The sequence below is a fragment of the Brachyistius frenatus genome, unplaced genomic scaffold (assembly GCF_029030835.1).
Source record: "Brachyistius frenatus isolate BFR_SWC_R1_liver_20210118 unplaced genomic scaffold, ASM2903083v1 Contig_105, whole genome shotgun sequence".
In the NCBI taxonomy this organism is placed as follows: domain Eukaryota; kingdom Metazoa; phylum Chordata; class Actinopteri; family Embiotocidae; genus Brachyistius; species Brachyistius frenatus.
The window spans coordinates 152808-180367 of record NW_027210704.1 but is presented as its reverse complement, the minus strand read 5'-3'; the positions used below and the strand labels follow the sequence as shown (position 1 = coordinate 180367).

The 27560-nt window shown below is 42.4% G+C and overlaps 1 protein-coding gene across 5 annotated transcripts in view; it reads left to right on the top strand.

Annotated features, from left to right (window-relative positions):
- Positions 1-27560, top strand: part of tenm3 (teneurin transmembrane protein 3) — a 340668-nt gene that overhangs the window by 260003 nt on the left and 53105 nt on the right. For all 5 annotated transcript variants that reach the window (XM_069712012.1, XM_069712016.1, XM_069712015.1 and 2 more), the window contains 6 exons: positions 59-178; positions 4070-4202; positions 4959-5087; positions 13592-13723; positions 13851-13986; positions 22528-22671. In XM_069712012.1, coding sequence (XP_069568113.1) covers positions 59-178; positions 4070-4202; positions 4959-5087; positions 13592-13723; positions 13851-13986; positions 22528-22671 — 794 coding nt within the window. The remainder of the gene's footprint in view (positions 1-58; positions 179-4069; positions 4203-4958; positions 5088-13591; positions 13724-13850; positions 13987-22527; positions 22672-27560) is intronic.

Sequence of the window (27560 nt, the reverse complement as noted above, 5' to 3'; positions counted from 1 at the left end):
TCTTGGTTACATTCAACAATATGCTGATATCTTTATCCCTCCGTCTGTGTCTCTCCAGCTTGGTGTCGATAATTCGAGGTCAGGTGCTGACAGCCGATGGAACGCCTCTGATTGGTGTCAACGTCACGTTCGTCCACTACCCTGAACATGGATTCACTGTAACACGCAAGGATGGCATGTGTGTATTTCTTCAGTATTTATATTTTCCCACTATTTCTTACCTTACCTTTTCTTTACACCTCACATGCCTCCCTAAAATGATTCCAATTCAGCCTTCCCATTTTTTCTTAAAATAGATGTTATAACTTCTCTATCGACTAGATTAATTTGTGAAATGAAATTAATGAACTACCAGAAATGAATCCACCGTTCAGACTGACACGGAGGGTAAATTCATATGGAGTCCATCTGAAAGGGTCAACCCTCTTCTATGGCACCTCATCAAGCCTCCTCCCAAGTGGGTGCTGGGACTGGGTTGACTTTTGCTGCATTCAAATGGGGTCTGTTTACTATGTAGATTATTAGAACAGCGCCCTCTTGTGGTATTCACAACGCCGGAACTCTTACATTTGCTATAAGCCTCCAAGTACACGAGTTGTGACGTGTTTGTTGATATTTACAGAATGTCAGAGGCCATGGAAGTAAATTTTTTATTGGATGTTAAACTAATATATTGTAATCTTAGTCATGTAGAGTTTGTCTTCAGAACTTAGACAACAGTCTACGTCTATCTATCTATCGTCTATCCGTCTATCTATCATGTTGCCTAGCAACAGCATTTTTACGACTTAACCATTTGAACGGCCAGCATACGGTGCACACAACTTCCAGTTTTGTATCCACGAGTTCCACTTGAACGCAGCATTTCACACAAATGGGGTCCTCGATGAAGATTGCCACGAAAAAACTGCTTCAAATCTAATTCACACTTTTAGACCTGTTGGCAATTATCAATTAGTGTTTGAAAGATTCTGAGGTTTGGGAGCTTCTAAAGATCAGAAAGCAGTTGCTGTGAATGAGTGCAAACTGTTTCCTGTCAAGAAATGTCAGATGCAACCGTTGGGACAAAATATACTGTATCAAAATGTTCTACTTGTACATCTGTTGCTGGCATTAACTGAGCTATTAAAATGTTCAGTATATTAGTAAACTGAATATTAGAACTGCTAGCTGATAGTAATTCTCAGCAACAATATATGGCAGGTATGGCTAAAACTTTAGTGACTAGTGGCCATAAACCTGTAAATAAAGAGAAAAAAGTATAGATTATAAATATATAAGTCTCCCTCAAGGACTTTTTTTTTTTTAATCAGAACACTCCCAAAACAGTGAGCTTACTCATTGACATATTTTATTGTGTTGTCAAACTAAACAAAAATTAAACATAATTCATTATGTTTCCTAATCCTAAATCCAGAAAAAGTCTCAATTTAAAGCTCTGGAGGAAGAGGTCTCCACACAGAAACAGAAAGGTAGTCGAGTGGTTAGAGCGGAAACCACACGGGCGCGTGCTCTGAACTGAACAGCAAGTCCTGAATTTAGACTCCCAGCTGGCCGGAGCTTTACTGCATGTTGTACTGCATGCCTTTGTTTCTCCCCACATTTTCCCACTGCCAAAATAATAATCTTAAAAAAAAGAAGAAACATGCAGAGAAATAAAGTGGGTTTTGTTGGAAAGCACTTCAAAGGACAGAAAACCACAGAATTTATATATGCAGTGCATCCGGAAAGTATTCACAGCGCTTCACTTTTTCCACATTTTGTTATATTACAGCCTTACTCCAAAATGGATTAAATTAATTGTTTTCCTCAAAATTCTACACACAATAGCCCATAATCATAAGATTATTTTTTTATTTTTTTTATTTTTGCAAATCTATTAAAAATGAAAAAGGGAAGAATCACGTGTACATAAGTATTCACAGCCTTTCCCATGACACTCAAAATTGAGCTCAGGTGCATCCTGTTTCCACTGATCATCCTTGAGATGTTTCTACAATTTGATTGGAGTCCACCTGGTAAATTCAGTTGATTGGACATGATTTGGAAAGGCACACACCTATATAAGGTCCCACAGTTGACAGTGCATGTCAGAGCACAAATGAAGCCATGAAGTCCAAGGAATTGTCTGTAGACCTCCGAGACAGGATTGTATCGAGGCACAGATCTAGGGAAGGTTAGAGAAAAATTTCTGCAGCATTGAATGAGCACAGTGGCCTCCATCATCCGTAAATGGAAGAACTTTGGAACCACCAGGACTCTTCCTAGAGTCAGCCGCCCGGCCAAACTGAGCGATCGGGAGAGAAGGGCCTTAGTCAGGGAGGTGACCAGAACCAGATGGTCACTCTGACAGAGCTCCAACGTTGCTCTGTGAAGAGAGGAGAACCTTCCAGAAGTACAACCATCTCTGCAGCACTCCACCCAGCAGGCCTGTATGGTAGAGTGGCCTGACGGAAGCAGCTCCTCAGTAAAAGGCACATGACAGCCCACCTGGAGTTTGACAAAAGGCACCTGAAGGACTCTCAGACCATGAGAAACAAAATTATTTGGTCTGATGAAGCAAAGATTGAACACTTTGGCCTGAATGCCAAGCGTCATATCTGGAGGAAATCAGGCACCGCTCATCACCTGGCCAATACCATCTCTACGGTGAAGCATGGTGGTGGCAGCATCATGCTGTGGGGATGTTTTTCAGCGGCAGGAACTGGGAGACTAGTCAGGATGGAGGGAAAGATGAATGCAGCAATGTACAGAGACATCCTTGATGAAAACCTGCTCCAGAGCGCTCTGGACCTCAGACTGGGGCGAAGGTTCATCTTCCAACAGGACAACGACCCGAAGCACACAGCCAAGATAACAAAGGAGTGGCTTCAGGACAACTCTGTGACTGTTCTTGAGTGGCCCATTGAAAATCTCTGGACATCTGAAAATGGCTGTGCACCGACACTCCCCACCCAACCTGATGGAGCTTGAGAGGTCCTGCAAAGAAAAACGGGAGAAACTGCCCAAAAATAGGTGCCAAGCTTGGAGCATCATACTCAAAAAGACTTGAGGCTGTAATTGCTGCCAAAGGTGCTTCAACAAAGTATTGAGCAAAGGCTGTGAATACTTATGCACTTGTACGTGTTATATTTTTGTTCTTTATTTTTAATGCATTTGCAAACATTTTAAACAAACTTTTTTCACTTTATCATTATAGGGTATTGTGTGTAGAATTTTGAAGAATAAGGCTGTAACAACAAAATGTGGAAAAAGTGAAGCGCTGCGAATACTTTCCGAATGCACTGTATATATAACTCTTAACCAGTGTCAAAAGATGTATAAAACACTTGATGAAATGCCAGTTCAGAAAAACAAAGGGAGAGTACTTAAATCACATCTATATTGTGCGGTGACACCCCCCCCCCCCCAACACCTCCACTCCAGGCTGCATCTTTAATCTCAAACACATCAGCTGAACAGGTGTGAATGGAAGACTCTTTTAAAATGCATTGGATTCACAAGGATGCTATCAATCACTAGCCAACACACGCACACACACAAAGAAATATACAAAAAGAAATACACACACTCACGCACGCATGCGCACACACATACGCACACAGAAATATAGCACACAAACCCACATGCACACAAACCCACACGCACAAACACACACACACACACAGAAACACAAACACACACAAACACGAATATACGGACACAAAAACCCACACATATGAGCACATGCACATCCACACACACACACACAAATATACAAACACACACAGAACAGAAGTTATGCTCACACAGTCACACGTCATGTTCACATGCAGTTGAAACACACACAGAAATACATGTGTATTGACTGAGGCACAAACACTCGTAGAATTGAAATGAGCTAATTACAACTTCACAGTTGAACCTCTGAGAGCCCGTACAGCTCCTGTTTCATGCTTCAAGAGTTTCACAGCTCAGTGAAGAAAGCTTTAATCCAGCAAACATTAGAATTCAGAGTAATGACGTTCAGCCTCCTATGCAGGTGACCAGTGTTTTCTGACACTTACGCTCCACTTTATTCGTTTGGCAGGTTCGACCTCCTGGCCAACGGCGGGGCGTCCTTAACGCTGAGTTTCGAGCGGGCTCCATTCCTCACACAGTACAGAACCGTGTGGGTGCCGTGGAACGTCTTCTATGTGATGGACACGCTGGTCATGAAGAAGGTGAGCGCTGCCCACCGCTGTTTGTCATCGCGGGCTCTCGGACTTCAAACGCACATCTCATTTCATCTTTTGATTATTTTTTATTGTTTTTCCACTGACGATGATGACTGGATTACCATACAGAGCAGGGTGCCTATTTTCTAGGATAATTGTTTCACTTTTGTTTGATGGCCTGTTCTCTTTGGTGACCCCTAGGGAAACATTGCCTGTGTGGCTGCTCTAATTTCCCATAAAATATCTGTGATCACATGCATGTACCATATAGTCACAGCAGAAACCGAATGTAGGCTGTGATTATATCATGAGAATCACGACTAGGTGAAGGGCAGAGTTTTTCCCGCTGTGCTCTCCCTCCCTCTGTCTGTGTCTCGCTCTAAACGCGGGTAAACAAAAAGTACGTGACTTCTCGTTGGTTGCGACTCTTTTACTCGTCGGTCCTCGACCATTTGATCACTGATGGCCATTATCTCGATGTAGAAAGATAGGGCTGTCAGTATCAGCACCACAGCAGTGTGGACACACACACACACACACACACACACACACACACACACACACACACACACACACACACACACACACACACACACACACACACACACACACACACACACACACACACACACACGCGAGGGAGCTGCAGCAGTCACAGACACGCCATGCAGGCAGAGTTTTCCCAGGACTGAGTAAAGAAGTCCATTGTTTCACCATCTGGGACTTAAAAAAAAACAGACACGTGTTATGTCTGTGTTTCAGGAGGAGAATGATATCCCCAGCTGTGACCTGAGTGGCTTCATCAGACCCAGTCCTATCATTGTTGCCTCCCCACTGTCTACATTTTACAGAGGTTCACCTGCAGACGGCCCCATCATACCTGAAACTCAGGTAAGTTATTAGCAAGTGTCAGAATTCTTACAGGACTCAATGCTTCATTTGATTATAGAAAAATTTGTGGCTACAAATAAAGGTAAGGGGACACAGAGTATGTAGTGGACACGGGGAAAGCTGACAGCTGATTCATGATTTTTGTAAAAAGAAATTTGAAACACAGGATGTGTACAAGAGTTAACGAAGGACAGGATTGTGTATGACTTCATTACCGCGTCTCTTTTCACAAAGCAACCAAAAAGAAAACTCATTTAAAATCTTGAAGTTAACAGACCTAAACACTTTTGAGTGTTTTTTTAATTAAGGTTCACAACCTGATAATATGATGGTCAGGAACTTCTGTCCTCAAAAGTATACATGCTGATAGAATATATATTTACACATTAAAATAACAGCCTTCTGACTTGAGTACAAACTTTTTTTCCTCGGAGCTACTTTCTGAAAATACTGAAGGAGCTGATTCAGAACCAAAAATTAACCCACTTCACCTATTGATTTAATCTGAATAAAATTCTGATCTAGAATATCTGACTGCTGAAGTCGCTGTGACACATTCAGCTGGTGGTTTTACTGAGGAAAAACTCTCAGTTCACGCTGACTGTGCAGCGGTGCTACAGACTGTTTCTTTTCTGTTGCGTTGAAGCAAAAGCTTTATTCTAGAGTCTTTTGTACTGGTGTGTCCAAATCATTTAGTCATTTCCAATGCTCACACTGTAGATCCCTAACAGAGGATATCATCATCAGTCCAATCATTTCACCAACACACAGATATGATACACGTTTTACATGCATGTCATCAGTGTTCTCATCAGTCACACCACCACTGTTTCATAAAAAAAAAAAATTAAAAAAAATTAAAAAAAAAAAAAAAAGTGGGTGATATGGCCCTAAAATAATATCATGTTATGTCTGAGTGGTTTTGCGATATTCTTGATGATATGACAAAATACAGAAAAAATATGAGATTCATTATTATGATACAATACATGTTATAGTTTTATACATCAGCATACAGCAACAGTTTGCCTTCAGTTTTCATATAAAAAAAAAAAGCATACCAGTATTATCATGTACGATATGAACCCTCGTCAGCTTCTTGAATTCGGGATCGAAAAAACAGGCTCAGACTTGTTGTATTTTTTTCAGCCAATACTTCTATTATTCCACTTTATGGTCTTTTGATATTTTTTTACGTGGGAAGGTAATTGTTTGGATTTTGAATTAATCCATTGTATCGCAGACAATGTTTGAAATCTGCTCTTTTTGGAAATTTTTGATGTGAACTCGCCTGCCGGGTGATACCAGTCTGGTGGGTCCAATGTCGTCCTAGCTCGGGGTCTGACACCAGTAGTGTCTAATATATGAGATCATTTCTTTTGGGAAGATAAACGTTGCCCTCAGAGATTAAATATAACATTCATTGCTGCCGTTGAAATTTGTCTGAAGGTAATGTTAAGATTTTTATTGGACAGTTAATGCTGCAGAGATGCGCTGTGTTCATGTGCTTTGGGCTCTGCACATACTCTGTGTGCAGCTGCCACACTTCAATTAAAAAATTTTTTTAATGTACATCATGACTTTGACTGGAGTAAAGTTCTCGTAGACCTTATACACTGCTCAAAACAAATAAAGGGAACACTTAAACAACACAATGTAACTCCAAGTCAATCACACTTCTGGGAAATCAACCTGTCCAGTTAGGAAGCAACACTGATTGTGAATCAATTTCACCTGCTGTTGTGCAAATGGAACAGACAACAGGTGGAAATGAGAGGCAATTATCAAGACAACCCCTATAAAGGAACGGTTCTGCAGGTGGTGACCACAGACCATTTCTCTGTCCTCGTCCTTTCTGGCTGATTTGTGGTCACTTTTGCATTTTGCCAGTGCCCTCACCACTAGAGATAGCATGAGGCGGTGTCTACAACCCACAGAAGTTGCTCAGGTAGTGCAGCTCATCCAGGATGGCACATCAATGTGCACTGTGGCAAGAAGGTTTGCTGTGTCTGTCAGCACAGTGTCAAGAGCACGGAGGAGATACCAGGAGACAGGCCGGTCCACCAGGAGATGTGGAGGGGGCCGTAGGAGGACAACAACCCAGCAGCAGGACCACTATCTGTTCCTTTGTGCAAGGAGGAACAGGAGGAGCACTGCCAGAGCCCTACAAAATGACCTCCAGCAGGCCACTAATGTGCATGTTTCTGCTCAAACTGTCAGAAACAGACTCCATGAGGGTGGTACGAGGGCCCGACGTCCACAAGTGGGGTCTGTGCTTACAGCCCAACACCGTGCGGGGCGATTGGCATTTGCCAGAGAACACCAAGTTTGGCAGCTTCGCCATTGGCGCTCTGTGCTCTTCACGGATGAGAGCAGGTTCACACTGAGCACATGTGACAGACGTGACGGAGTCTGGAGACGCCGTGGAGAACGTTCTGCTGCCTGCAACATCCTCCAGCGTGACCGGTTTGGCGGCGGGTCAGCGACGGTCTGGGGAGGCATTTCTTCGGAGGGCCGCACAGCCCTCCATGTGCTAGCCAGAGGTACCCTGACTGCCATTAGGTACCGGGATGAGATCCTCAGACCCATTGTAAGACCATATGCTGGTGCAGTGTTCCTTCTGATGCATGACAATGCTCGGCCTCATGTGGCTGGAGTGTGTCAGCAGTTCCTGCATGATGAAGGCATTGATGCTACGGACTGGCCTGCCCGTTCCCCAGACCTGAATCCAATCTAGCACATCTGGGACATCATGTCTCGTTCCATCTACCAGTCTGGGTCGCACCACAGACTGTCCAGGAGTTGACTGATGCTTTGATCCAGGTCTGGGAGGAGATCCCTCAGGAGAGCATCTGTCGTCTCATCAGGAGCATGCCCAGGCGTTGTAGGGAGTGATACAGACACGTGGAGGCCACACACACTACTGAGCCTCATTTTGACTTGTCTTGAGGAATTTCCACAGAAGTTGGATCAGTCTGTGATCTGATTTTTCCACTTTTATTGTGAGTATGATTCTGAATCCAGACCTCCATGGATAATGATTTTGATTTCCATTGATCATTCTTATGTTATTTTGTTCTCAACACATTCCACTATGTAATGAATGAAGATTTTCAACTGGAATATTTCATTCATTGAGATCTAGGATGTGTTGTTTAAGTGTTCCCTTGACTTTTTTGAGCAGTGTAGTTTATCATATTGCCACAGTTGTTGAGTTGAAGTGTCATCAGCATGAACACTCCTGCCCCGACTACGAACTGGACTTCTGCTGGGTCTTTATGTTTTCAGGGCTTGTCGAAGCACATTCTTTAGACAACTTTAGAAAACACATTTAAAGAGACAAACACACACAAAAAAACCTAATTAAACAAAACAGAATAGAATTAAGAAAAATATGCTGTAAACACTGAAACACGACCAAATATCGAGATGCACATATTACTCAAAGATTTTCCAAGGGACACTAAACATCGATGGACACAGCCGGGACGCAAATGTAAACGTTTGACTCGTGAAGTGAAGATTAAAAAAACGCAAAAAAAAAAAAAACATAAGAATGTCACGTTAGCTCATTTTCCAACACTGCTGGTGGATAATCAACTTAACTAACCAACTTGAGTCACCATGGTGACAACAAACATGTCCCAGTATCATTCCTGTTGTAGCTGTTAACAGTGTTTCTGTGTTTGAAGTGTTATATTTTGTCAAATTGGAGAAGATTCTTAAAGTTTTCTTAATTTGCTTTTCTTAAACTTGGTGATGATGTTTTCTCAAGTTGCGTTGCAAAAACATTAACCTGTAAAACATTTGACATTTGAGAACCGCTCATCCTATTTTGAAAATAGTTATTAAATACTTTACTGGCTAACATATGTAGAGGTTATTTTAAATAATGAAAACAAAAAGATACCAAACAAGCAACAAGGACCAGGCTTCAACTTTAAAGTCCATCAATACATCCATTAAATACATTTCAAAGTGGACGCAGCTTCCAGCTCTGAAATATGAGGTTGAAGTGACTTAAGCTGTAGTACCACCGAGTGGCTCCATAGACTCCCATTCGACTTCTCTCCTAAAATTCTAAATCAATAAAATTTCTCCACTAGTTATTTCAGTGTCATTTGCTGAAGTCGCTCCTTCTTATTCGTTTTCTGGTGGTCCATCTGAAAATAATCCCGTCATTAATTAGAAAATAAACCTTAAAAAAAGATGTATTTTTAGTCTGTTTGATTGACAGGCCTGTGGTGAAGTGAGGTTACAGCTATCGATGGGTAGAGAGAGGCGGAGGCTGATGAAGCCTAACTGTCAGAGAACCTGCTGAACACTAACACATTAAACATGGAGGTCTGTCATCCGTGTCATTTCTTCTGTGGACTTGGTTAACACACCAGACACACACACACACACAACACAACACAGCTGAGGAATTGTGGCTCTGGAGTGGTTGTTTTTACAGGAAAGTAATTGGTCCATGCGGGTACACTCACACTCACACACACACACACACACACACACACACACACACACACACACACACACACACACACACACACACACACACACACACACACGGAGCCCCACCCTGCGTCCTGCCTCTAATTGCCTGTGAGCCTAATAGCACGTTTCTCTTAGCGAGCAACTTCGGCTCATCATTGAGGAATGTTGTAATTGCATACACATTACACCATGTTATCTTTGTGCAGTGTGTGTGTGTGTGTGTGTGTGTGTGTGTGTGTGTGTGTGTGTGTGTGTGTGTGTGTGTGTGCCTGTGTGTGTGTGTGTGTGTGTGTGTGTGTGTGTGCATGAAAAGAAAGAGAAAAGAGAGTTATATAGGCCGTGTGGGTGCAAGACAGGTTGTACAGAGAGAAGTATGTGTGTGTGTGTGTGTGTGTGTGTGTGTGTGTGTGTGTGTGTGTGTGTGTGTGTGTGTGTGTGTGTGTGTGTGTGTGTGTGTGTGTGTGTGTGTGGCGTATTTCCATGAGTGTGTGTGTGTGAGTGGTGGGTGTGTGTGTGTGTGGGAGAGGGGGCTGTATTATCGTCACGTCGCGTTAACCAGTCCACAGAGGAAATGAAACAGATGACAAAACACTGTGTTTTTATATTTTTACAACCCTGAACCAGCGCTCCATAATTATTTTTTATTTGACAAGCGTGTGTGTGTGTGTGTGCCTGTGTGGCTGTCTATCTGTGTTAAAGGGAATGAGTGTGTGCATGAAACGTGTGTGTGTGTGTGTGTGTGTGTGTGTGTGTGTGTGTGTGTGTGTGTGTGTGTGTGTGTGTGTGTGTGTGTGTGTGTGTGTGTGTGTGTGTGTGACAGAGTCAAATGTGAATTGGTGTGCATGTGAGTGCAGATCAAAAGCAGGCAAATGGAAAGCCGCTTCTTAGCTTTTGGTGGAGCGGAGTCCATTAGAGAGGAGGGAAAAGGGCAGTCTTAAAGTGGATGTAATGGATCTGTAATGAACGCTAAATGCCCAGTTAATGAAAAGGCAATAGTGCAGCTGAAAAGTATAACACCGGAACAGTCCAAATGGATCATTCCCTAAGGACTACTTTTTTATATTCTAAAATATTTTTGACCATGTTTTCCTCGTTCACTCAGCTTCTCGTCCTGTTGTAGTTTTATCTTGAAGCAGGTCTAGAACCCTCTTAGAAAAAGCCTTTTTGTTCTGTTTAAACTTTGAAGGAGTGTGTATTGTTAGTATGATACTGTGTCCTCGATTAGAGGGCTAACATTAAGGCAGTCGAATGCAACTATTCACCTGATCTGAATGGCAGCTCTGTAGCTTGGTGCAAACCCAATTCCACTCTGGGAAAATTTGGCGTATGTCCCCCCTCCATGAGAAATTGTTTGCAGTCCTTCCATCCTACTCGGTGTAGACCTTGGGTTAATTTTTACCAATCAGCTAGTGGGGAAGCCACTGCTGCAACTACCTACTGTGTCCACCAAAGAGTTTTTTCCTGAGTACAGCATATTTTTAAAAGCCTGACGAGGTGCTGAGTGTTTATTCTGCACTCTACACTAAACGCTGATGATTATTTTCTGGTCAGCTAGAGTTGGAAAAATATTAACGCTGCGCTCGTCACTGTCACCAGCTGTCCAATCACAGTGAAGAAGGGGCGGGACAAACGCTGTGAACCACCGACACCGGTCGCTGATTGCCCCCCCTTCAGAGTGGCCGTGCGGACACTAGTACGAGCTGAGTTTCCAGACTGTATTCACAGCCAAGAAAACTGAAGCTGTGAGCGGCAGTCGGCGCAGGCAGGCTAGCAAGCTCTGGGCTCGGGGCGGGAAACCAGAGCACCTGGAAAAAAAGTCAACACAAGCAAAGTTAGAAGATGCAATCTCCACGGAGAACAAATCCAGAACGAGCCCGAAAGTAGCTTGAAGCAGTGGTGCCACTAGTGACACACTGTAATCCTTTGCTATTAATTTATACTGTGTAAATTCCTTTGGATCACAGGGCTAAGCAGTTGCTCTTCCTATAATTGCCCATTAGTAAAATAGACAGTAGATCATCAGTTAATCACTAAAAACTCTGACTGGGCAGAAAACACAAGCAAACACAGGTTGTAAACAAACCCCCAATTTGGACAAACTTCATTGAAATAGAAGAAAAAGGCAAACATACATTTTATTTTTACTGTAATTGCCAAGTAAACACACACCGACTGTTTGGTTCAGCTTTGACCTCTTGTGCTGCCATATTTGTGCATGCAAACAGTTTTCCTGTGATTTGACAGATGCCAACATCATGAATGCGGCCCTTGAAATAAAGTGACTGAGAATCATCTGAGCAAGCCGATCATGTGACTGCTCACGCAGAGCAGAGTAAGTGAACAAAACGATGGCCCAAACCATAAACAAACACGACCCACTTTTTAAATAAATGATTAACGTTTCAATAAGTTTCGGTCCTCCATAGAGTCATCGTCTTCGGCGAAGCTTGGAGAAGACATTTGAATGTTGTGTTGTCTCCGTGACTTTGCCAGTCTGCTGTAGTTTCTCCCCCCTCCTCCACCTCTGTTCCCCTCCCACTGCTGACACCTCTGGTTCCACATCTGGAGTAATGTCGAGGCATGTTGTGTGTCCTCTGCTTCATGTGGCTGTCTACTGACAGAGCAGTGATCTTGTCTGCCTCACCTCCTTCAGGTTCAATCCAAGGGCATATACAAAATCACAAATATATATAAAGATTAAAAAAAAAACAGATGTGACTTCCTGTTTGGATAATGTGTATATTTAAGCACACGTATACATCCACCTGCACAGGAATTAATGTGCAAAGTGAAACTAAAATATGCTCTATGAAATCAAAACGTCGAGAGGGTGTCGATATGCTGTGTGCAGCTGATCTAAACCAGCAGTCCTTCATCATGTCCTTAACCTGAAAGTGCAGCTCATGAAATACGGCCTGTATTCGAACATGCATTCAAAGAGGTATGCCGGATGATGTGGATATGAATACAGACCCCTCAGGTCAGCAGATTTTACTTGGGAGTGGAGCCAGATTCCGTTACCAACCGGTTTATCATGTATTCACACAGGAGTGACAGAACCCAGCTGTTTATTATTTGATGCTTTATATTGCTGGACATAGAAGTGAATTTAATACTTTCTAGTAACACGTATTTGGTCCCTTTCAATTTATTTGTATGCACAGATAAAAGTAGGATATCAACAGCAGACGACACCTTGAGTCTGCTTCCCCTCCTCACTGACACCGAGTGCTGCTTGAGGGGGATTATTGGGATTCTCTTTGTAAATTGTAGAGTCTTGTAAGGATTTGGTGCTATATGAATACAATTTAATTTAAAATGTAAAATTCAGTATGTGGACCACCAACAAATGCAGTGATTTGGAAACCAGCGGCAACCAACAGTGATGTCACCCGTCAGTTTGTGAACGGCCGTCATGAAGCCTCGAGCTCGAATTGGTTTGGAGACAGAAGTGACTATATTTGGACGAGCTGGGGGAGGAGCGAGCGGTGGATCAGACTGATCTGATTGGAAACCTGACGATACTATATAGCCCACCAATAGCTGTAATCTGACTGCACCTCAGGCCTGTCAATCAAACAGACACACCCCCAAAAACACGCTTTTTGAAGCTTATTTTTGAAATTACTGGCAGGATTATTTTCAGATAGACCTCCAGTAAACAAATAAAATAGAGTGACTTCAGCTAACACCACCGAAATAACTAATGGAGAAATGTTATTGACTCAGAATTTTATGAGAAGCTGAATGGGAGTCTATGGAGTTGGAGGCTTTTTGGAGCCAACCTCTGGTGGCACCCGGTGGTATTGCAGCTTAAGGCACTATAGCATCGGCCTAATTTTTCAAACCCAGAGGCTAAGTTCACGTTTACAGTCCCTGGTTGGAAACTAGCCACAGTCTCAAACATGCACACCTTGATTGCTTGTTTTTCTGCCATCGAAGTATTCACAGAATCGTGATGATAAAATCATGTCAGTTGCTGATGTGTTTTCTTTTTCTCTCTGCAGGTTTTACAAGAAGAAACGTCCATACCTGGCAGTGATCTGAACCTGATATACCTGAGCTCCAGAGCTGCAGGATACAAACCAATCCTCAAAGTCACCATGACACAGTCGTCAATACCTTTCAATCTGATGAAGGTAAGATATGTTGTATATAATGTCATTTCAGAGCCACTATAGTATGATACATTGAACAGTAGCAGTAGTTCTCCATATCAGTGGTACCCTGTCCTGGACTTTAGTGATCTTTGTGTCTTTGGTCCAGGTTCACCTGATGGTGGCAGTGGTAGGCCGTCTCTTCCAGAAATGGTTCCCTGCCCAACCAAATCTTTCCTACACCTTCATCTGGGACAAGACGGACGCCTACGGCCAACGTGTCTACGGACTGTCAGAGGCAGTCGGTGAGTTTGCTTCCATGGAAAATAAACTTTTAGGCACTTTGTTAACAATGCTGTGAAGTGAAGATGCTTTCAAAAAACATAATGAAATGAATAGTATTTATTAAGTTAACGCAACACAAAGTGCAGCAATCAGTATTTGCCTTTCAGGCAGTTTTCCACGGCACACACATGTAAATTGTTTAAAGGTAGAGACTTGCCTTTTGTCTCTTCATGTGACCCACGACTGACTTCATGATGGGAGATCAGGGCTCTGTTGGGTTCAGACTGTCTGTTGCTGGACTCCTTTGTCTTGTCTGAAGATAATTCTTCATGGCTCTAGTTGGATGTTGAATGAATTTGAGACTATCAGACACCTCTGTTTTGTTACTGCAGGATAAATCTGAGTGTCATTTTCAGGATTGAGGTCAGCAATTTATTTGACCAAATCCACAACTGCACTTTCCAGATTCCACAAACTTGCAATGAACCTCCACCATGGTTCATGGGTGTCACTATTTGCAAAATGTGATATTTCTTTGATGCACATTGATGTTGAAGGTTCAAAACGTGTCATGATACTGTCGATTTTAAAAAGTGACCCGGTTCGGCCTATCTGACACTGGAGCATTGTTCCAAAGTTGAGGAGCAACAACAAAAGGAGGATATATGACCTTTATTTAACCAGGTAAAATCAATTGAGAACCAATTCTCATTTACAATGATGACCTGTCAACACAGTCCACACAGTGACACAAACAGCACAGATACAAAACAGTATAACAAACACATGAGGAAAAGGCTAAAGACAACATGGGTAAATGAATAAACACTATGTACCAAAATAAACAATACAATTAATAAAAATAAATAAATAAAATGAGAAAGGCAGATTACTGGATTTTCTTATCAACCAGCAGCCAGAGGTTCATCCTCTGGGGACCTGAAGATCTGCTAAAAAAAAAAACACATTGAAATTCAGAGGTGGCTTCATCTTGTAATGCTTTGTATGTGAAGAGAAAAAAGTGTCATCAATCCTGAAGATGCCAAGATCAGTATCTGGAATGTGTGATCTGCTTTTGTGAAAAGTTTCACAGTGGAAAAAATAGCAGCTTCACTTTTCCAACACAGACAGGAAATGCAATAATAACTTTCCTTCATGACTTTACACTTAACCACCTGTGTTGCTGTTTTATATGAAATAATGGGGGCAGAGGCCTGGAGGTTAAGTGGGGTTGTGACCAGGAGGTTTTGAATCCCTTGACTTCCCATAATAACATGACTTAAGACAGTAAATGAGTAGCACTCTCCACTTCATAAAAAAGCTGATCAAGATGCAGCAGGTCAGTGACCAACAGCACGGTGGATGGCTGTTGTTGAACTGTCATATCTGCATGTGATGAAAGCTCGGCTGCACATGTTTCCGCAAAGACCACATGGTGACGTCCTCACGTATTGCCTTTTTGTATCGAAATCAGAAATTTTCAAAAACTATATGTACAGTATGGAGCTCTGATCTGCCCTCGAGTTGATACTCATTTAGCCCTTTAGGTAGACAGCTGCATGTGTGTGTGTGTGTGTGTGTGTGTAAAAAGCACAAAGCTTATAGTTGTGTATTTTTGAATACGAGAGTTGATGTCCTTCCTGACTGAAGGTGAAATCGAGACGAACATTGGTGGTGTTACTTGTATTTCTACATCCATGTAATTACAGAAGTTCAACAGAAAGGCGCTGACAGTGAAATGGCTTGGACATTATGGGCACGCTAACCCCTTTGACACCTTTATGAGGGACAAGTTCAGCAAACGTCCTGCTCAGTTATTTATTGCTTATAGAGACCTGGGCTTAATGGGTTGAACATAAAAATGATTTACTCCTCTATTTTGTAACACTTCTGAAATTGGTGCCCATATGTTATAATAAAGTCATGGAAGTAAGCACACGGATATTTGGAGTGCCTGTTTGGCAACTGTTAAAGTCAGAGCTGAGACCTGCCAGCTGAGGTTGAATTCATCAGGGTGACACCACAGCTACAGTGCATCCGGAAAGTATTCACAGCGCTTCACTTTTTCCACATTTTGTTGTTACAGCCTTATTCCAAAATGGATTAAATAAAAAAAATTCCTCAAAATTCTACACACAATACTATGGGACACAATAGTCCCATAGTGACAAAGTGAAAAAAAGTTTGTTTAAATTTTTTGCAAATCTGTTAAAAGCAAAGAACAAAAATATAACACGTACAGTGGGTACGGAAAGTATTCAGACCCCTTTACATTTTTCACTCTTTGTTTCATTGCAGCCATTTGCTAAAATCAAAAAAGTTCATTTTATTTCTCATTAATGTACACTCAGCACTCCGTGTTGACAGAAAAAAACAGAAATGTAGAAATTTGTGCAAATTTATTAAAAAAGAAAAACTGAAATATCACATGGTCATAAGTATTCAGACCCTTTGCTCAGTATTGAGTAGAAGCACCCTTTTGAGCTAGTACAGCCATAAGTCTTCTTGGGAATGATGCAACAAGCTTTTCACACCTGGATTTGGGGATCCTCTGCCATTCTTCCTTGCAGATCCTCTCCAGTTCCGTCAGGTTGGATGGTGAATGTTGGTGGACAGCCATTTTCAGGTCTCTCCAGAGATGCTCAATTGGGTTTAGGTCAGGGCTCTGGCTGGGCCAGTCAAGAATGGTCACAGAGTTGTTCTGAAGCCACTCCTTTGTTATTTTAGCTGTGTGCTTAGGGTCATTGTCTTGTTGGAAGGTGAACCTTCGGCCCAGTCTGAGGTCCAGAGCACTCTGGAAGAGGTTTTCTTCCAGGATATCTCTGTACTTGGCCGCATTCATCTTTCCTTCAATTGCAACCAGTCGTCCTGTCCCTGCAGCTGAAAAACACCCCCATAGCATGATGCTGCCACCACCACTGTTGGGATTGTATTGGGCAGGTGATGAGCAGTGCCTGGTTTTCTCCACACATACCGCTTAGAATTAACGCCAAAAAGTTCAATCTTGGTCTCATCAGACCAGAGAATCTTATTTCTCATAGTCTGGGAGTCCTTCATGTGTTTTTTTGGCAAAATATATGCAGGCTTTCATATGTCTTGCACTGAGGAGAGGCTTCCGTCGGGCCACTCTGCCATAAAGCCCCGACTGGTGGAGGGCTGCAGTGATAGTTGACTTTGTGGAACTTTCTCCCATCTCCCTACTGCATCTCTGGAGCTCAGCCACAGTGATCTTTGGGTTCTTCTTTACCTCTCTCACCAAGGCTCTTCTCCCACGATTGCTCAGTTTGGCTGGACGGCCAGGTCTAGGAAGAGTTCTGGTCGTCCCAAACTTCTTCCATTTAAGGATTATGGAGGCCACTGTGCTCTTAGGAACCTTGAGTGCTGCAGAAATGATTTTGTAACCTTGGCCAGGTCTGTGCCTTGCCACAATTCTGTCTCTGAGCTCCTTGGACAGTTCCTTCGACCTCATGATTCTCATTTGCTCTGACATGCACTGTGAGCTGTAAGGTCTTATATAGACAGGTGTGTGCCTTTCCTAATCAAGTCCAATCAGTTTAATTAAACACAGCTGGACTCCAATGAAGGAGTAGAACCATCTCAAGGAGGATCAGAAGAAATGGACAGCATGTGAGTTAAATATGAGTGTCACAGCAAAGGGTCTGAATACTTATGACCATGTGATATTTCAGTTTTTCTTTTTTAATAAATTTGCACAAATTTCTACATTTCTGTTTTTTTCTGTCAAGATGGGGTGCTGAGTGTACATTAATGAGAAATAAAATGAACTTTTTTGATTTTAGCAAATGGCTGCAATGAAACAAAGAGTGAAAAATTTAAAGGGGTCTGAATACTTTCCGTACCCACTGTACATAAGTATTCACAGCCTTTGCTCAATACTTTGTTGAAGCACCTTTGGCAGCAATTACAGCCTCAAATCTTTTTGAGTATGATGTTACAAGCTTGGCACACCTATTTTTGGGCAGTTTCTCCCATTCTTGGTTGGATGGGGAGCGTCGGTGCACAGCCATTTTCAGATCTCTCCAGAGATGTTCAATCGGATTCAAGTCTGGGCTCTGGCTGGGCCACTCAAGGACATTCACAGAGTTGTCCCGAAGCCACTCTGTGACATGCATCTTTGCCGTCACTGTCCCCGTCTGCAGTGTCGGACAACCTTGCGTCACCGCTGAGCACAGCACACATATCACATGACCCTGTCTGCCATGAACGCACCCCCGCACACTGCCCCATTAACTTATGAAACCCGGGCCAATCTGTCCCCAAGATTAGAGGGTGCGTAAGGCGGACCGCGAGGTGGTCCTCCACCAAAGTGATGGCGGTACCCAGCGACGTGGGACGGTGGCAGCGGACCCATGCTGATGTCTCGACCGGCAGCCCCTCCACAAACTGTTCCATCACCACCTTCTCCAGCAAGGCCTGCTCCCCCGCCGAGCTCCCCGGCTGCAACCACCTAGCGGGGGCATCCCTTAGCTGCTGGGCGTGAGCAAAGGGCCGGTCGTTGGGCCCCAACCTGGCTTTACGGAACCGCCTTCTGTGTTCCTCCGGGGAGAGGCCAATCCGGTGGCTTTTCTCACATCGGCGTAGACCTGTCTGGCTGCAGGGGGCAGCCCCAGGGCCATCGTCTGTGTCTCCCCAGCCAGGAGAGGCAAGAGCCGAACTGCCCACTCCACTGCAGGCCAACCACACGCCCCCGCTATTGCCTTAAATGTCCCTAAAAAGGACTGCACATCGTCTGCTGCCGCCATTTTGTGCAGAACCACTCCTGTTAATGTAGGGGGGGCCGCCGCCGGCAGTGCGGTGAGCTGTTCAAGCGCGTGGGCTTGCTACTCTGCCTGGCCCCGCAGTGCCCCCAGGAACAGCCTGTTGGCCTCTGCCTGGCTCCTCTGCATGGCCGCAATATCCTCCACCATCTGTCCCAGGGCGTTGATCGGCTGTGCCGGCGTGCCCCTCCGCTGTCCGTCCATCTCCTCGCCAAGCCCCACAATGGGCGCCAGTGTGACATGCGTCTTTGCCGTCTCTGTGGCTTCTATTGGCACGAACAAACCACGACCAGTCAAAGTCCAGTTTCGACGAGTTTATTGACAAGCAAAATAACTCAGTTGATTGTGTGCTCTACTGCCCAGCCTCCGAGCACACGTCCAACGTCCTTTCTGCAGCCAACCTGCGGCCCGGTGTCCTCCATGAGTCCTGTCTTTTTCTGGTGTAATCCCAGGTGCTTTTATGTGGAGAGAGATGATCAGTGATTCCCTGAAGCTGTGCTAATTAAGCCTCTTCCAGGCACCGTTCCCTGAGCCTCTCACCCAATCAGTCCCACCTGCAGCTGAGCCCAAACCATGCCCCACTACCACACACTCCTTTGTTATCTTGGCTGTGTGCTTAGGGTTGTTGTCCTGTTGGAAGATGAACCTTCGCCTCAGTCTGAGGTCCAGAGCGCTGTGGAGCAGGTTTTCATCAAGGATGTCTCTGTACATTGCTGCATTCATCTTTCCCTCCATCCTGACTAGTCTCCCAGTTCCTGCCGCTGAAAAACATCCCCACAGTATGATGCTGCCACCACCATGCTTCACTGTAGGGATGGTATTGGCCAGGTGATGAGCGGTGCCTGGTTTCCTCCAGACATGACGCTTGGCATTCAGGCCAAAGAGTTCAATCTTTGTTTAATCAGACCAGAGAATTTAGTTTCTCATGGTCTGACAGTCCTTCAGGTTCCTTTTGGTAAACTCCAGGTGGGCTGTCATGTGCCTTTTACTGAGGAGTGGCTTCCGTCTGGCCACTCTACCATACAGGCCTGCTTGGTGGAGTGCTGCAGAGATGGTTGTACTTCTGGAAGGTTCTCCTCTCTTCACAGAGCAACGCTGGAGCTCTGTCCATCTGGTTCTTGGTCACCTCCCTGACTAAGGCCCTTCTCTCCTGATCGCTCAGTTTGGCCGGGTGGCCAACTCTAGGAAGAGTCCTGGTGGTTCCATGCTTCTTTCCATTCCAGTCCCTCATTGGGACCTTCAATGCTGCAGAAATTTTTCTCTAACCTTCCCTAGATCTGTGCCTCGATACAATCCTGTCTCGGAGGTCTACAGACAATTCCTTGGACTTCATGGCTTGGTTTGTGCTCTGACATGCACTGTCAACTGTGGGACCTCACACAGGTGTGTGCCTTTCCAAATCATGTCCAATCAACTGAATTTACCACAGGTGGACTCCAATCAAGTTGTAGAAACATCTCAAGGATGATCAGTGGAAACAGGATGCACCTCAGCTCAATTTTGAGTGTCATGGCAAAGGCTGTGAATACTTATGTACATGTGATTCTTTCGTTTTTTATTTTTAATATATTTGCAAAAATTTAAAAAAAAAAATTCACGTTATGATTATGGGCTATTGTGTGTAGAATTTTGAGGGGGAAAAAAAATAATTTAATCCATTTTGGAATAAGGCTGTAACATAAAATGTGGAAAAAGTTAAGCGCTGTGGATACTTTCCGGATGCACTGTATATCTGTTGTGTATTTCTAATATCTTTGTATCCATTCCTTTTGTGTCACAAATCTGAATGCATGATCTTTTTTTCTCATTGTACTGCAGAGAAAATCAAATCATTCACGCATGTTTGCAGCTTGATCAAAAAGTTTCCAAGTTACTTTGTTGACATTTTCTTTGAATCAGAGTTCTCAGCTGTGTGCAAAAGATATCACATACTTCCAATCGGTGGAGACAGCCAGCCGTTTACCTGACTCTGCTTCTGTCAGAGGTTTTATGTTAAACACTGTCATACTCGTGGAGGGAATTGTTTAGTTTCTCCAACCTAACATAATAAGGCCTCACTATGTAAAGCACCTTGAGATGATCTTATGTGAATACATTGAACTGAATTGAATGCCACAAAGTCACACAGTTCCATTTAAAGAATTTTAAGTTAGCATGCATTGTGTCTTCTTTTAAGGTAAAATGCAAAACCAAAGTAGTGCAGGCTGGTTGACAAATGAGGTCATGGAAATGGTCTGCATAAAGGAAGTACATGGATTTAGTCTGCTGCTGATCACAGTTTAAACCCTCCCTTCCTAGGACAATTTTAGACTTTCAATTCAGGACATTGTTGGTTAGTGGCAATCTTCAAAACTATAATTTATCATGGAAAATGTATTAATTTTCCTTTTTCTTGGCAGAAGACGCAGGATGTCTGACCACAGTTTTTTTTGGCTTGAAGGACCGTCACTCAGTAATGATGAGACAATGTTATACAAACTGCAAACCTCTGGGTTGGAGTTTGGAGGCAGCTCCGGTGAATGTTCGTACAGGCCCAGACAGTGATTAATAACAGATACAGCAGGATAGATGATTTATGCCAAGAGTGGCACAGAAGCGTGTCTGCTGTCTGCGGTCTTTGGCAGTGAACAGCCAAACAAGTCACGCATTACGTCACGTTAACTCAAACAAACCTTGGGCATTACAGCCGTGCACCGGGAGACACTGACAAACAACCCCACTGTCGGAGGGATGATGGGAACCCTGTGTGTCTGCCCATGCAGGTATAAGCGAAATAAAGAAATACATAGAGGGACGTTGAGGGAGTTTGTTCAAACAGATGTCAGGACTGATCAGCAGATGTTTCTACTTCAGATAGATTCATTCAGGTTGAGTCAAATTAAACCATAAAGCGACTATAATCAACATTGTCATCACAACAGGTAATTACTACATCATCCAAATCTGCAGTCACTTTCTGCTCATAGCTGTCCAACTACCACTTCACTGTTTTTAGTTCACTGTCATCACTTTTATAGTGTAGCTTTCAGTCAATTACATGTTTAAATAGGATTTGTTTGTTTTTTTATGTTGGCAACCTGAGAATGTATCCTGTGTTTACCTTTGACCTTTTTAACTAAAACTGATTCAGCCTTATTATCTTATCTTTAAAATATAATATTTTCCAGTTGACAATTGATAACCAATGCACCGATTATGATGTTGTTATAGCGCTTAAAAGGCCATACCATTTCTACTGGTACCTCATAATTTACTGTACCTAGAAAATGCAAATAGCTTTCCTTTATTTTTAACTTCATCTTCCTTTAGACAAAAACAGCTACTGTGGCTGCCAGTTCACACAATTGAAATGGCAGAAATGGACTGTGTGTGTGTGTGTGTGTGTGTGTGTGTGTGTGTGTGTGTGTGTGTGTGTGTGTGTGTGTGTGTGTGTGTGTGTGTGTGTGTGTGTGTGTGTGTGTGTGTGTGTGTGCACTGATTTGGCAAATGTCCCATCCATGATGTTATAGCGTTGAACCTTACGGAGACAGGCCTGACATGAAGTGGAGGGAAGAAAGTGGGAGCATGTTTGTGTTTGGCCGGAGAACCAAAGCTCTCCGCAAACCCTCAGCAGGAGTCAGTGGATGTTACAAAAGTAGACAGATGGAGGTTAAATCTGCGCTGCGCTGTGATTCAGACTGTGTTTGCTTTTGTTCTGAATCCTACTAACTTTCCCGCTTGGTTTGGTTTGAATAGAAAATGGGAAGAGTTTGAATGACAGTCCCTGCTCTGTGTGTTTAACAGTGTCCGTGGGGTTTGAGTACGAGTCCTGCTTGGACCTCATCCTGTGGGAGAAGAGGACGGCCATTTTGCAAGGCTACGAGCTCGATGCTTCCAACATGGGAGGATGGGCGCTGGATAAACATCACATCCTGGACGTGCAGAACGGTAGGTGCCAAAACATGACGACACCATGTGCAGTGTAAAATACGCAGGAGTTGTTACAGTAATCCCGCATAATGGCCACACATTTTTTATTTTTTTATTTACCTAAAACAAATAATTAGTTTCAAAGTTGTGACAGTAAAAGTTTGGAGTTTCACTTTCCACAGAAATTTGAAGACGCACAGATTATTGTCTCCCTTTGTCCACGTCATTAACTGGTTAATTATATGTCCGAGAATTAAAGGACAATGCTAATACTACGCTAATCTCGGCAGTTGTCAGAACCATTGTTGTCATGCAGCCTTTAATCACCGGAGCGGAACAAAAGAATTTAGGAGTGTATGTATGTGTGTGTGTGTGTGTGTGTGTGTGTGTGTGTGTGTGTGTGTGTGTGTGTGTGTGTGTGTGTGTGTGTGTGTGTGTGTGTGTGTGTGTGTGTGTGTGTGTGTGTGTGTGTGTGTGTGTGTGTGTGTGTTCCTTGTTGGCCTCTTGGATTCGTTCCAGCTGCCCAGTGGTATTTCTACCGGCCTTTCATCTCTCTTTCTCTTTCTCTCTCTCTCTCTCTCTCTCTCTCTCTCTCTCTCTCTCTCTCTCTCTCTCTCTCACACACACACACACACACACACACACACACACACACACACACACACACACACACACACACACACACACACAGTTTTGCTTTGTCATGTCACAGACAGTAATTTCATACTTACATCACTCCTCTCTGCCTCCTGCTCCATCATCTCTCGGCTACATATTACCTTCTTGTACTCTCCCTCTTTCTTTGCATTTGTAATCACCAAAAGTTTCTGTTTTGCTTTTTCTCATCATGACCTGACCTGCAGTAAAATGTAATTGCACTTCCTGAATAACCCTTCCAAGGTTGTGGCATGTTGTTGTATGAATATTCCAGCCTGAAGTTAGACCGGACTAATTTTTCTCAAGTGGGGGGAAAAAATAAATCCTTTTTTGCATTTTTCTTGTTACAAACCCATTCGAAATATAGAAGCACCAAAACTGGACCAGCAACAAGAATATTCATTAAAGCTTTTGGTTTAAAAGGTATCTGTGTTATCTTAAACTAATAACAATAACAATATTCAGTGCAAAATCAACAAATATCAAACAAAAACATGCACCTCAGGTCAGGTTACCTGGCGCCGCGCTAGTGGCAGCCTGCTGCAGCATCTCCCCCCTGAGAGACCCCCTGCTGTAGTGAAGACATTTCCCCTCGGGGATTAATAAAGTGTATAAAATAAATAAATAAAAAAAATAAATAAAATAGAGCAATCTTTTATTTTAAATAATTCATTTAGCCAAAATCTATAAAAGCAGATCAGCACATCTACAACGGGTTATTGATTACTTAAAGATGAATAAAATAAAACTTATTTTTATTTGGTTAACATAAATAGTATATTGGTTTTATACTTCCAGCCTTTGCGTTATGTTTGGAGGTGTTCACGTGGCTCTCAGGAAAGCAATGAAGGATTTTTTTTTTTTTTTTTTTTTTTTTTTTTTTTTTCAAATTTAGCACAAACATTAAATTTTATCTGATTCAATTTTGGTCGTCAAAGGTCGCTGTGACCTCACAAAATATGTTTGTGGACATAACTCAAGAGTTCATGCCTAATTAGGACAAAATGTCTAATATGATAAAACAGTGTAGTAATGATGTTTTATATTAAAAAAGTCAAAGGTCGATTTCACCGTAACATCATCATGTTCCTGTCCATCATTCAGCTCCATCAGAGAGAACAGAAGGAGACACTGTGACCATATTTGGAACATAAATGCTGGTTAAACTGCACAGTATGTTAACAGTAAGGACACAACGGTCAATCATTCGAGATGGGAACATGTTCATCTTTGGGTATCCCTGTGTTTTTCTTCTCTTCCAGCTCAGGGTTTTCCTCCTGATCATGCACACCCCTCCTGGACACTGTCGTACCATATGACAGAAAAGGGATGAATGCATGAATCTTTAATCATTAATGTGCAGTTTGATTGAATTTTACAGCTAACTCTGCTGATAATTCCTGCTCACTGGCCTCCTAAAGAAGTTGGCTGGTTACTTGTGGTCAAGTTCGACGGTTTGTTCTGGACTGCCTTCAGTGGAGGACTTTTTTTCAGTCAGTGGTCTGAATTGTGTTGCAAGCATTACCTAGTGAGTGTGCAGTAGAGAGTGTGAAGGCAGCACCTTCCCCTTGTTTAAGAGCAGATTATTATTATTATTATTATTTTAATCTTATGGCCTGTGAAGGATGCATGCTGGTTCTTATGGATACCTATTTTAAAAAGTGCATCCATAAAAGCAGTTCAATCCCCCCACACACACACACACACACACACACACACACACACACACACACACACACACACACACACACACACACACACACACACACACACACACTCACTCACTCCCCATTCCTCTCTTGCTGTCCTCTATCTGTCACCCCATCCATCACATTGGCTATTCATCCCTCTCTCCCTGCAGTCCTCTTGGGCTTTCAACACCTTGTCACCCAATTCAGTGTGTGTGTGTGTGTGTGTGTGTGTGTGTGTGTGTGTGTGTGTGTGTGTGTGTGTGTGTGTGTGTGTGTGTGTGTGTGTGTGTGTGTGTGTGTGTGTGTGTGTGTGTGTGTGTGTGTGATTTGTGATTTTCTGCCCATATGCGTACTCCTCTCGGTGGGTGTGATTTTGTGTCTTGAGGGACGCCAGTGCAGTTGCACAATGCGTGTCTGTCCCTGAGACAAAAACACACTGTATGAACATCAGAACAATGTGGTCCGTGCGTGTGTTTGAAGGAGACAGACTGACACTCCGGCTGTGTTCTCTCTGAGCTTTTTGTCTTGTGGCTCCACTAATGATGTGGATGGGACGATGTGTTGGATTTGGAGATTGCCCGCCTGTACAGTGAGTGTTGTCTTCTAATGGTCTGCCAGCGAGGAGGTCTTCCTTTTGTGTTTTTTTATGTTTTGACAGGAAGGACCAGCTTTCTCCTGTTTACTGCATATCTCCTATTCAAATTTCACTTTTTTTTATTTTTTATATTCATCTGTAGACAGAATGAGGCAGCTGGAAGGCACGCCCATCATGTAGTTCATGAAACCAGCTGCTCTGGACCACATGACAGCCATCATAAACAATGCAGTTTAGAGAACACATGATTAATGAGCAGTATATTAGCCATCTTCCTGAAAAATTAACCTTTATTACAGGAGACGGTAGTAAGGATAGCAGTATGAGGGCCCCAGTGGGTCAAGTTTGTGCAGCCTGCTGGTGTCAGTCTGGAAGGTTTCAGAATATTCTCTGGGAGCACAAAATTAACCGTGGTGACACCTGCAGACTGGGAAGTAAACCTGTTCTCACTTTTCTGTGCAGCTTTTTCTGTGCTCAAGTCATTTATGTCACATGTAAATCGAGTCAACACACAGCGCCCTCAACCTTTCATAAACTGTATGATCATTAAAGTTTAATTTGATGTACTATTGTACAGCAGTTCCCTGTTAGATTCCATTACATTAGATTACATTAAACTAGTATCCGAAATGAACTTTTTATTTATTCATATTCATTTATTTCCGACTTTCCTCAGTTGTCAACATATAATAACCAAAGAACCACGTAAACAGCAGCAGCTCTTATAAAACTGTTCTAATAAAGACGCAAATTACAATTTAGTTTTTATATTGGTACTTTATAAGCTGTGATTTTCAGTTGGATTCTTGTACATGTTCACATACTGTAGCTGCATCACATCCAAGGGAGCTCTGAATATTATTGAATATAAATGAATCAACTCGACACATTATTATTAGATTGATTGTTATTATTACATTCGAGCTTCAGTTTTTCCTTTTAGTTTTCACTTTTACTTTGAAGAAAGTAACACAATGTAACAAAGGTTGTTCCTTTATCAACAGGCTAACACAGTTCAACTACGTCTTAGTCCCTCCAAAATTTAGATTTTTTTTTATTATTATTATTTTTTTGCAATCAAAAATGTTTGATTTTACGGTCAATTTTCTCAAAAATCGCTATGTAATTTGCAGAGTTTTAAGAACGTTGTTTTGTGTAAAATTGTAGGAATTCGAAAAAAATTTAAGTCAAGAAAGAAAACAATGATTTCTTTTTTAGCACTACCTGATAAAGGAATAAATATGTAATCAAATCCTTTGATTATAATCATTTAATTAGAACATTTTTATGTGAAGACCATATTTCTTGCGAACCCAGTCATTTCAGGGTTTTCCGCTTGTTCCGGTTTCCTCAGGTGCATTGAGTTTGTTTTGGTGAGGAGAGGATAGGAGGTGAACTGTGCTCATTGTTAATTAAGAGATATTTTGTTAATAAAGCAAGTTTTGTTTGAAAATACTTACTCTATGCTGTAATACTTCCAGCACAGCTTCTGCTGGCAAACTTTCTTTGCGGAAAAATTCTGGAAATTTAAAAAAAATTGCACGCTCCTACAAATATTGCGGAGTATCCTTGAATTTGCGTTAATTACTGTTCAGAGCTGTCCTGCTGCTTTACAGATGATTGTCGAGCTGACAGTAAAACAGGTAAAATTTTAAAAGTACACCAATTTAAGACCAAAACACATACAGGTATAGAACAATTTAATATTTGTTGTAGTGGCACAGATAATAATAATAATAATAATAATAATAATAATAATAATGACCAAATAAATAGAATAAAATAAAACATCAAAGTAGGCTGGCCATCAATTAATTAGTGATTTTTTTTTTTAAGTATTAGTTAAATCTATTGTGAAAGGTTTGTTCATTCATTAGTGTGATGTGAGATCATTTTCTCACAATTTCTGTTATAACTCAAGGCTGTGGTATTTTATAAATAGTAAATAGAATGGTTTTATGGTT